The sequence below is a fragment of the Pinus tabuliformis genome, chromosome 1_1 (genome assembly GCF_031772625.1).
Source record: "Pinus tabuliformis cultivar Carrire ecotype Pingquan chromosome 1_1, CPIR1, whole genome shotgun sequence".
NCBI lineage: Eukaryota > Viridiplantae > Streptophyta > Pinopsida > Pinales > Pinaceae > Pinus > Pinus tabuliformis.
The window spans coordinates 492195966-492208170 of NC_142297.1; the positions used below are offsets into that span (position 1 = coordinate 492195966).

Consider the following 12205-nt stretch of genomic DNA (forward strand, 5'->3'; position numbering starts at 1 on the left):
GAAGAGGAGGACGTTGCTATGATCTCTCATTTCTCACAGGGTACTATTGATGAGGATGGATGGTACGTGGATAGTGGTGTGACGAAACATATGACAGGGTCACAGGAGTTTTTTGAAACTCTAGCTGAATGGGACTCGATGATCCAGATTTAAACAAGAACACAACAAATTACATATATAACCACACATATAAAGATGCAGCAGAAATAATACTTCATTTCATTAATGTAAAATACTTAAATATTCTTACAAACAAAAATGGAAATAAACCAGCTAGGGCGATGGTAGCTTATCTCTAAGAAGAGATGTGGCACTACATGCCTCTCAACTATGTTACAATGAGGCTTGAAGGCCTATTTATTGTTGAGAAACAATGGAAAACCCTAAACATCCAAAAACCTAACCCTAGAAGATGAAACGCCAAACTGTGGGCCCCGTTTGGGTAAATTGGTACATCAACTTCTCGGGGTCGTAACTTTGGCATACGATCTTCGTTTGATGCATACAATAGCTCATTAAAAATATCTATCTAAGCACTACAACTTTGGGAAGAGAAACATCGGTCCAAGGACCATTTTTCTCCCAAATTTCCCAAAAAATCATCGTATAGGGCCTCAAAACGGCTCCAGAAGTTCAAGACCCGAAAAACTGCTAAAAATAGTCAATTGTGCTACAAATAAAGAAACTAGAAAACTGAAAGAGATGGTTTTGGGGGTCCAAGTGGGATAGGTGGGTGGCCACCAACATCCATTTGGATCATTCATGCCCCCTTAGGAAGCAATGGTCCCCATTGCATTGAGTTCCTCCATCTGCTAAACTTGGTCCTTGGTGAGTTGTTCTACAATCTCTGATGTCTCTAGGAACGGTGGGAAGCATGGTCGAGGGTGATACACATTGAACACTTGGTGTAGGTGAAGGAATGAGGGAATGTTGTGCTCCAAAGAATTATTTCCCACAGCCTTGTTAATGGTGTAAAGACCATGTCAGAGTTGTCTGAGTTTCTGATGGGTTCTGGTAAGGCATTCTTTTTATAGATGTAACCAAACTTTTTCTCCCATCCGAAACTTGTGTGGTACCCCTGTGAGTGAGGAGAAGTTGTTCATGTGTTCTTTCATGATCGTATCCCTCTGCTACTATTACTGCATGGAGGAACCCTTCATGGGGGTCATGGATGTGGTGAGGATCTTCCCCTTACTTTGTGGCAAACCAGACAAAAAATGAATTTCCTAGTCTAGGAGATGAGCTTGTTGCCTTTCTTAGTAGTGATCAAAGAGGTGGCAGTAGGTAGGGCTACCTTCGATATCCTATATAATGAATTACAAAAAGAAATAATGACAGTGCGAGGCCTTGACTCATACACAGCATGTCACCTCCACAAATATGGTTGGCCTAATAATACATCACAAACATCCATAGGTGCAACATCACACAATACCTCATCTATGAAGGGTTTGATGATGTAGGGAAGGCGACACTACTGGTGAACTTGGAGATCTCGTCCTTCGTGAAGCCACCTGATGCTATATGGTTGTGGTGTGGTATAGTCGGTAGGCCCAACCGCTTCATGACCTCTGCTGAAATGAGGTTCTTTTGGCTACCACTGTTGACAATGAATTGTAATGAAAAACTCTTCACCCACATTTGTGAGTGGAAAAAACTCTCCCCCTCCTCTGGATCTTCGGGATCATTCTTCTGGATCTTGGTAGTGGAAATAGTGGCGTTCGGCTCCGTGCCAATGATCTGCTTCCCTTTTCCATTCCCCTTGTCAGGTTCTGACTCAAGGTCGGAACATGCATCTAATTCTGAAGCCTTCAACTCGACCACCAACGACTGCTTGGTCCAACACTCACTTGTGTTGTGAGTGGGGCTCTTATGGAACTCACACCAATTTCCTGTGTCCTTCTTTGACTTCGTGGTGTTGTTATTTTCTTGTAGCTTCGACAGGTTGTCTTGGGTCACCCTGCCTTAGCTTTGTCCTTTGTTGTTCGGATTCGCAGATCCAAAGTCTCGCTTTTGTTTAAACTTCTACTTGATTTTGATAGCATATCGGTACGTCGTTCCGAGCGAGGAGATGTTCAGGAACTCCATCTCTTCCTAGATGTATTTGTGTAGGCAGCCATGATATTTGAGTACCAAATGCAGTTCAGAATCCTTGATACCCAATTGTGTGCAAAGGGTATGAAAAATGTTTGTGAACTCTGGCACATCTTGGTCCCTTCCCTCTCGCAACGTGGTCCACTTTATGTATTTTTCCTCATAGCTTTTGATAGGGTAGTACTGCTCCTTGATGGCATCCTGGAATGAATTCCAAGTGAGTGCAGCTGAAAATAGTGAGCTCGGACTTTCATCCTTCTACTTGTAGTAGGTTTCCCACCAGTGCTTGACATGGGGACTGCTTTGAGAAGAGCGAAAATAATCTTTTCTCGACTAGAAAAATCATGAATAGAAAAATACCCATCTAGCAGATTTAACCATTTATCTACGAAATCTGCGTCCATATTACCCTCAAATATGGGGATTTCGAAATTAACTTGTACCTTAAACGGTGTGGCATTTCCAGTGTAGCTATTGGAAGCCGATGCATTGCCTTTGGGTAGCTGCTCAAGGATATGGGCAAAGTTTTCCATCATCGCGTTCCTTTATCGTTCAAGGGCTTCTTCAAGCAAGATTTTGATAGGATCTCCTGCCCCCTCATCTTTCTTTTCATCCGCCATGGGCGGTTGTCAAGATTTGTGAGGTTGGTCTTGCAAAGGTTCGACCAATTCAAGCCCTAATTCCTTATATCCCGACCTCGTTGGGGACATGCAAGGAAAACCAGAGAAAAAGCAGACCGCTCTGATACCACTGATCCAGATTTAAACAAGAACGCAACAAATTACAGATATAACCACACATATAAAGATGCAGCAGAAATAATACTTCATTTCATTAATGTAAAATACTGAAATATGCTTACAAATAGAAATGGAAATAAACCAGCTAAGACGATGGAAGCTTATCTCTAAGAAGAGATGTGGCGCTACATGCCTCTCAATTGTGTTACAATGAGGCTCGAAGGCCTATTTATTGTTGAGAAATAATGGAAAACCATAAAAATAAGAAAACCCAACCCTAGAAGATGAAATGCCAAACTGTGGGCCCTGTTTGGGTAAATTGGTACATCAACTTCCCGGGGTTGTAACTTTGGCATACGATCTCTGTTTGATGCGTATAATATCTCGTTAGAAAGATCTATCCGAGAAATACAACTTTGGGAAGAGCAACATGGATCCGTGGTCCCATGTTTCTCCCAAATTTCCCAAAAAACGTTGTTTAGGGCCTCAAAACGGCTTTGAAAGTTCAGGACCCGAAAAACTACTAAAAATAGTAAATTGTGCTACAAATAAGGAAACTAGAAAATTGAAAGAGACAATTGTTAGAGTCCAAGTGGGATAGGTGAGTGGCCACCAACATCCACCTGTATCACCCAAATTTGCACATGGTGTTGGGCAACAAGAGTCAGTTGGAGATCCAAGGATTGGGAGTTGTGGCATTTAGGATGGAGGCAGCACGAGTGTTGTCGGTCCAAGATGTATTGTTCATACTAGTAATCAAATATAGCGTGATTTATGTCTTGATCATTGATAATAAGGGGTTTGAGGTCTTATTCCAAGATGGGAAGGCAAGACTTAGGCCTAGAGGCTCTAGATCCATTGGTATTGTACTCAATGTTAGAGAGCATGGTCTATATAGGCTAACAAACAGGCCTATAGATCAAGAGAAGCAGGTACAGGTTCTAGAGATGCAGGTGCAGGTGTAGGTTTCAGAGGAGTAGCTACAGATTCCCAAGAAGAAGGTACACCTTCTAGAGAAGAAATTTCAGGTTTTAGAGACTCAAAGGGAGTCGAGTTCAAGAGGGAGATTGTAGGTTTAGAGAGAAACTTTGCAGCCCAAGAAGAGTGCGTGGTCAATGGGGAGAAAGGATACGCCTACAACTTCCAAGAAGGAATCATGGAAATATTGGAAAGCAATATGAGAGAAGAAGAAGAAGCAAGATTCTTTTAGTGACACTGACACTTCGAAGAAGGGTGTAGTTCATCATACATGGATTGTTATGATTGTGAGTGCCAAGAGTTAGGAAAGTGTTGTGAGCAGTGATGATGATGACAAGATAATTTCTAGTCTTGGAAGTACCTCCCTTTCTAAGAGGGAGTGCTTATTTGTGTAGCTTGAGAGGTACTCCAAGCCCCAAGGTTCAGGGTTTGGAGGGCAAAGTGTCAAAAGGGTCACTTGTGGGCGTGGAACCCAAGGCTGGGGTTTTGTACCCATCGGTATTTGGGAAAAAACCATGAATAATTTGATCATGATAAAATTTCAGTTGATAGAGCTTGGTGTGACGATTCCAACGCTCCAAATATCACCCAAATCAGAGCTCTATAAATGAAGTTATGAACTTTTGAAGTTGGCAATTAATTATGGATAGTCAAGTCATGAAGGCCTGGGCCAAGAGACATGTCTCTTCAAATTAACTCGTGGAGCTCTCTTTACGTGTATATATAGAGGTGGAGTGGAGGACTTATTCATCATCCATTGGTGCAACAAGACACAAGAAGAAAGCTCATTGAGGAGGAGGTTCATCTAATCTAGCCGCAACAAGGAGAGATAGTCTTGCGTGGGAGAAGGAGGACTATTTTAGGGCATGTTTCAGGGTGAAGGAGGGCCGAGCCACCTTGTTGGAAGAGCCACAACCATTGGATAATTTTGAGGGAACTTTGGAGGGGTGAAGACCCATGGAAACACAGTCACAACCCTACATAGTTTTGTTGTAGGGTGTCACAACAAATTACATGTAGGCTGAGGGGTAGACAAGGGCTAGGGAATTCCAGAACTAAAGCAACGACCCTCGGCCCCTCAAGGAAGGGTAGAAACACATCTTGGGAGTGTTTTTGGGCACAAAAAGAAGGTTGGTTAAGGACAGTTGTGTGCCCTAACTAGGCCTAGTTTGCTACAACCAAACAGACCTAAAAGATTTGAGCTAGTACATGCTTATTAGAGCAACGTTCAATGTTTGTTGGGTCAAGGAAGTGATCAATTTTGATCAGAGTTGTTGCAATCTGTTGATGCTATGTGGAGGACCTTCCATGGTGGTGAAGAGTCCATCCTACGAGCATAACATATAGTGTAGTATTGGGTTCCATTGATCTGGTAGAGGGTAGTGTGTTTGTTACCCAAAGTAGCCCTAGACGAGCTATCTTGAAGTGACAAAGAGGAGTTGAAGATTAGGTGAAATTTAGTGCTGAAGTGCAACACCTTGATGGAAAACGGCGATTGCTAACTTGGTAGTTTGGAGCTCGGGAATTGGCCAGCCTAGAGAGAAAATTGGATTAGCTCGTGTACATGCTACATAAGTGACGTGCATAAATGTTAGGTGGCAACCCTCCTAGAGTCTCGATGTGTTATGGCCTTGATGGACTAAGGCGCAACAAGTGAGCAGTATGGGTGTGAAGGACCGACAGGATGAGATACGAAATCAAAGTTGCAACGAAGTTTGTTGTTGTATCTTATATACCATAGATTGTTGTATTATTCAGATTTGGTTTAATATAATGAAAATTGGGGTTGTACATTATTGTACAATTTGTTAAAAACTATGTATTTGTGCATGTGTGATTTATTGCTTTATATTTCCGTTGTGCAAAAGTAGTTTATGGTTGAGGTTCTTGGTTTGGTAGCATCAATGATTTTAAGACTCTAAACTAGACCCAAGATCATGGAAATTCAACAAACATCCCCACACCTTCCACGGAACTGATAACAACCTCAATTGTTTACTGCTTACATGTCGATATTTTTTTGGCTTCGTGCCAAGTATTTTTGTATATTTACACCATCTCTTCGTGATAGGGACACATAGAGTTGGCATTTGGATTCCTCTTTACCTGTTAATTTTTATTTTTCTTTTTACATTTTGGGTCTTTATGTTTTCCTTCAAGGAACATTAATGTTTTGATAATAAATTAACCCCTCGCCAATAAAAGTTTAATTAAAAAATTACTCTTCAGTAACACAACCATGTTAAAAATTTCACATATTTATCACTAGAAAAAACACCATGACCAAAACACATAAATGACTTGTTGAACCCCAAAGTCTATTTTACTTACTTTTTGATGGGATCCATGAATTCCAAACCATCCAAATTCCATTTATCAGTTCTCCAAAACACAAGATACAAAAATTATGTGCAAATCTGGAAATATTTTCCACTCACTTTCAACCTACCATTATTACAATGAATCTGCTCCTATTTCAATATTTTTAATTTGGGTTTTTATTAGACCATTTAAATGTTGCAATTTCAATGAAAACAAATGGATTTTTTCCACCAATGTGAACATAAAAAAAATTCAAGAAGAAATTCCCTTCTCAAGGACTGTGGAGTTAACCAATTGCTATCCTCTAGGCTCCCTGCCCTCTCCACCATCTTAATCACATGAATCAATGTGGGGTTTGGGTTTGTAGTAAAACCAACACAATGTATTAAAAGCGTTTTAATATTTCATAAAGTTTCCATATGTGAGTGTTGGCCTCTAACCTATCCTCAACAGAATCAATCTTTAGGTCACATAAAGAATCAATACAGTAAAAACAATTACTACATCACTCTTGCATAACCAACCCAACTATAATCCACCTTATTTATTTTCCTTGTCATTAGTGAGAAACAACAAGACAATATGTGGCTAGTGTACATCTTTCACATGGAAATTTTTAATTTCTAGGCCTTAGTAGGTGGTCAGTCATATATAATCAAATAACTTTTTTAAACCTGTTTTTCTGCTATCATTTCACAACCATCCTCAAAATTTTAAAATATGTTTGATAGAATTAATATCTTAGATATTTTTACTTCAGTGATGGTGGTAAGTCCAGAGGAATTTTGTAGGAATTTTCAGTTGTAGGAGTTTTGAATTTATTTCCAAGTGAATGATTACCTAGGTGTACTCATGTATCCACGCATTAAGATAGCATAATAGACATTCCTAGTGCGGAACTCGGGATTGCAAAAGCCACATGCAATAGTATAGATTCTGTGAAAAATGTAAATATAATGTTGATTTTGTAGAATTGAATAAATAAATGAGAATTGGGCATTTGTTAATATTTTTCTTGCAAATTTCTTACTCTTCAACTTAGAATGTGAAATTAATCACAGCTCTCTGGCTCCTGTCTATTGATTTTAGAATTTCCTCATAAAGCTTAGGCTTAATAACCCTCAAAATTGAAGCTTAATCTCTCTAAACTTAACTTATTAGTAGTGATATCAGGTGAATTTTAACTAGATGATTGTTCCTACTACTTCTCAAATTATAAATTATTATAAATGTTAATTAAAAAAAATTATTTGGTTATGAGAAATTTGTATTGCAAAGGTAGCTTATTGAAAAAAATAATTTGTAGCAGTGTGGGTAAGAGGAAAATAATTTTGCGGAGCTCACAACTTAAAAGAGGTCCCTTCAATACTAAATTACTAATAACAAATAACAAACACATTTTTACAGTAATAAACATATTCTTAATAGTAAGATACTTAAATATATTTAAAACATTTACAGTAATAAACTTATTTTCTTAATGGTAAGATACTTAATATATTTAAATTTTACATGGATTAAGGGTAGTAAAGATTGCAAATCAACCAAAGTCATAAGTGCCTCTCAACATCCCATTCTTAACTTAATAGTTGTTGAAGGCATAGGAAGCATGGGTCTACACATTATCAAGGTCAAAACACTCTCCACCCTATTGTAATGCAATGCAATCTATGTCTTCGAAGCCATAAGGGTAGGCGAGTACCACCTGCAACGTGCTCTCATCAACATTGTTCTTAGCCATGCACCAGATGCTCCTTACTTGTGACTGTAGAAAGAATTGTGTAGATAAATAGTTGTCTATGAAAAATCTTGCTTCCTCAACAGCCAAGTTGATACCGTTTCCCTTGCTACTCTATAATTTTTACTTACCAAAACCTATTAAACTAAAAAAAAATTGAAAATTTGAACAAAAAAAATTCACCCCATTCAAACTAAAATCTCCAACGCCAAACAAGGGGAGCTGCGACGCAGCGAGTCCCTGCGTGAAGTTGAGCCTGTAATATATAGTCAATGGCATAAAACAATGAACTGAGTTTTTAATATCCCGAGGAGGGCTTCAAACTTGATATGATATCTGGGTGGGCAACGAGCTGTGTGCATAGGGATGTCTTCAAAACTGTTGTGTATGTCTAGTTGTAACTGGGGTCATCGCACCCCTGTACAAATCAGTCTACATCACATTATTCCTAGTGCAATGTATTGCTGCCAAATTGAATACACAAAGTGCATGCAAATTTCTGTTTAGGTGACTACTATACTTTCAGTGATTCTTCTCTTGGGTCGGGAATTGAAATCCTCTGGTTCTCAGAGCATTTTTCTATGACGTTTTGCAGGAGTAATGAGAAACGTCTTGATTGTATCATACAGCAATAGCTCAAAGTGTTGTTTGTTCTTTCCACTGGCGATATGCATCATGAGACAAATGACAGATGCTTGTAATGCAAGTACTTCTCTATTCCTCACCCCTATAGACACTTAAATATGAATTAGTTAATTTGGATTTTTTTCTTTCCATGCTGTGCGTTTGTGTATTTGCAGCCACTTGTTCAATCCTGTATGTATGTTGTTCAAATTACACAAATTCAAGTGGATTGACAATGTACATGGAATGTAGAGATTTTACTTTTCAGATCATGAGGGTTATAATGTTTACTGTTATATGGATATTGACATGGATGATGTGATTGGTAGATGAAAGAATCTGAGAATGGTGTAAAACAAAGAATAAAGAATTATGTCTGTTTTGTTCTTGGCTTTATTTTAATCTCTAAAGTTATCAACTATATGTGGAAGGGATCTTCTTTGCTGTATTTTTGCGCCTCTTGTGTATCTTTGATACTTGTGCTACCTATTCATCTGAACATTAAGCATACATTAACCAACCCAGAGATCAACTTCTCTACTAGAATTGGTGGCGTGAAGAAGTGACAAAATATGAGATTAAACTTGAGATTACAATCACTGGGGCTATATATAAATATCGGCAAATAAAGGAATTTGTATTGATACAAAAGTTATAGTAATAGATGGTAATGAGATTAAACTTGGGATTACAATCATTGCAGTTATAAATAAATATTGACAAATGTAAGAATTGTATTAATGTGGAAGGTAATAATAGATGGTAATCAGAGGAACTTGAGATTACAATCGGGGAATTGAGCCTCAGCTTGAAGTTCCTTATCCAAACTGAGTTTGGGAGAACTTTACATTACTGCTGTCCACATGTGTATATATATATTTATTAGTAATTAAAAGAACTGATCTAATACAGATGTTATAAAAAATGGAAAAATGTTCCGTGCTCCATTCCGTCTGCTAAAAACAATGCTTGACTCCCAATCATTTTCACTGCTCACGACTGTACTATGTTATAGGCAGCCGGAAACCATAATAGAAGGTTCAATGGAATCAAGTTTTATGTAATCAATATTAACAGCAACAACTAAATACACTAAATAATTTTTTCCCAAGTTCAAATTTTGATTAAAGAGTAGATATCGCTACATATATTATATTGCAGTACAGCTATGCGTCTTAAACCTGCAATTGCTTTGCAGTATAAATTGAATAATAAGAGTTAGCAATCAGTCAAACACTGAACATAATGCGCTGGCAAGGCTTGCACGACCATTCGGGAATCACCCTATGTAATCATATGCCAACAATAAAACTCTAGAAAAATCCCTTTTATCTGACGTGAGTGATGACTAGGAACCAAATCAAAGGTGTATGTGGCACGTTCGAATGACTCATTAAAACTCCACGCGTGAAGCCCTTTCAGAAGTAGCTCTCCACGCGTGAAGCCACTCTCCACCAGTCAAACGATGATGTTGATGGTGGTAAGTATTTCTCTAGCACTGGATTCACTGATATTGCCTTAGGCGTGGGAAACGGCGAGGCAGATTCCACTGGTGTGGTCGGTGGACTTGGAGGCTGCGGCCACTGTCTTCTGAGGGCGCCGCAGACTCATATAAAGGACTGCATTTTGTTCGCCGAATTCGAATCTGGGGCTGTTCCAGTTCCTGCTCCCGAACGAAGGTGCAGGCGAAGGCGATGGCGATGACGCTCGGGGTGTCTGAAACCTTGATCTGCTGTTCTTGGAAGAATCCATGGAATTCTTTCGCTGGTGACTTTCAAGCTTGAGGACTTGGAAATTATCCTTTTAGCAGCATTTAAATTGTTTTCATTGTTAAAAAAATACTGTAATGGAATTTGATTGCTTCTGTTTTGTCTTGGCTTATGCTATAGCATTATATTTTGTTACTTCATTTTGTAGGGCGCACTCACCTTCAAGTAATTCATCCATCACCTTCAAATGCCCACCAGCAGCAGCAAGATGTAGAGTGGCAACGAAAAACAGTGATCAGTACTCACAGACAAGGTGAACACATTTGAAATTAGGTTCTGTGAACACATTTGAAATTAGGATAAACATATGAAATTTCATTATTTGCGCAATAATCAGATGAAAAGCAAAAATAGAAAAAATAAGGCAGAGATTAAATATTTGTGTCTGGTGCCTTGTTTCTCCAGGATTTCTCAACAGATTGTTTGTGACCTCAGCATGGGAATAAAGAGTTATTCTATCCATTAACTGAACCTAATTTAAGAAAAAAAGCACGCCACTACTAATTGCTCTTCGAAAAGGAACATTTACCCAGAAAGGGGGTTTTTCACGCCTGATGAGATCAACATTGGTCCAGCAAGATTCATCAACGAAGTCCATGTATTCGCCCTTGTCTTTCAGGGGAGATGCTGCGGTTATGGACGAGGTGTAAGTGCAAGCGCTCAGAATATCCAGACTCCCATTCACCGCGGCTTGGATAACACCAGTCTGAAGCGCAAAAAAGGGAAAAAAAAAACAGAAGTTAAAACCCCATACTCACAAAGTTGAATGGGAACCCTAAATAATTATTTACCTCTTTACCTCTGGATCTTTGGTGTAATCCGTGGGAGTGGCCATGTGAACCACGAAGTCACAGCCATGAACGGCAGAATCGAAGCTGCCTTGTGCATTAATGTCAGCTTTGAAAAGCGTAAGCCTCTCCGTGGCTCCCGGCAGCGACAGAATATGGCGAGTTGAACAAACCCCAGCAGAACCCCAGCAGAAGCTAACATGCAACGGAATGCAATAAAGAAGGAAGACCAGGCGCAGGGCCAAAGGCAGCATAGTACAGAAAAGACGATGAGCTCGGTTGACTGCTTTGCTCGACTCATCCGGTTCAGGCGTTCCCTTATGCAGCAAGGGAAAGTGGGCGGGGAATCAGCATCTGTTGTGCATGCAGAGTGACACCTCCCGCCATGCAAACATTGACCATACGGCCGACACCTGCGAAAGAACAAGCACGTTAGCAGCGAAAGAACAAGCAAGTTAGCAGACAACGAATTGAACACTTAACATTAAACATTAAGGGATTAATGTCAGCATTAAAACTAAACCGCACACCGTCAGGGAGACTTGAATATGGGTAAGTATCAGTTTAACATATGGTCCGGCCTCTTCCGCCTCGAGAAGAGGCCAAATAAGATGGCCAACAGAAGATCGGCTGCAAACTTTAGCATATAAGTGATAATACCACTAAACAACCCCGCGATTTAATGCTATCTCCCCGCCGAACGGTTACTATAGTCCCTGCCGGATGCCAGATGGCAGGGACTAATAAAAATGGACCCATCTAAAGTTGTTAGTAGAAGAAAAATAATATAAGAAAATGTAACTTTTTAATATGTTTGTTTCAATCGGGCCAACAAGGTCTTCGACTCTGACTCCATATTTTTGATTTTTTTGATTCCATTAGCAAACACACAACGACAACGTAGAAACTAGTTTCCCGGCGCAATCGTAGGATGTGGCTCTCTGCGCCACTTGTCTAGCCATCACAACCCATAACGTTGAATTCATGCGTGGGAGCAAGTACACAATTTGATTGTGAATTTAAACAGTTTATTTTGCACTTTTTTAATGACAATTATTATCAAAATCTGGTTATCTAATTTTATACTCTGATTTTTTGAATAATTATTATTAAATTTTAGTTATATAATTTTAAAATAAAATTATAATTTCA

The 12205-nt window shown here is 39.2% G+C and overlaps 1 protein-coding gene and 1 long non-coding RNA gene across 3 annotated transcripts; one reads left to right on the forward strand and one right to left on the reverse strand.

Moving 5' to 3' along the window:
* Positions 1-8169: 8169 nt before the first annotated feature.
* LOC149213929 (uncharacterized) lies at positions 8170-8747 on the forward strand. The gene is made up of 2 exons (XR_016250367.1): positions 8170-8379; positions 8468-8747. It is a non-coding gene; the product is annotated as an uncharacterized LOC149213929 (long non-coding RNA).
* A 1972-nt stretch (positions 8748-10719) lies between these two features.
* LOC149213930 (putative anthocyanidin reductase) lies at positions 10720-11145 on the reverse strand. 2 transcript variants are annotated; one of them, XR_016250368.1, is made up of 2 exons: positions 11057-11145; positions 10720-10971 (listed from the first exon to the last, which is right to left on the reverse strand). XR_016250368.1 is itself a non-coding variant. In XM_089390827.1 (2 exons), exons 1-2 carry the CDS (start codon positions 11098-11100, stop codon positions 10738-10740), a joined length of 270 nt encoding a protein of 89 aa, XP_089246953.1. In that variant the 5' UTR covers positions 11101-11138; the 3' UTR covers positions 10720-10737. The 2 variants fall into 2 exon arrangements, 1 of the variants encoding a protein (XP_089246953.1); XM_089390827.1 differs by having other exon boundaries at positions 11065-11138.
* Positions 11146-12205: the final 1060 nt, after the last annotated feature.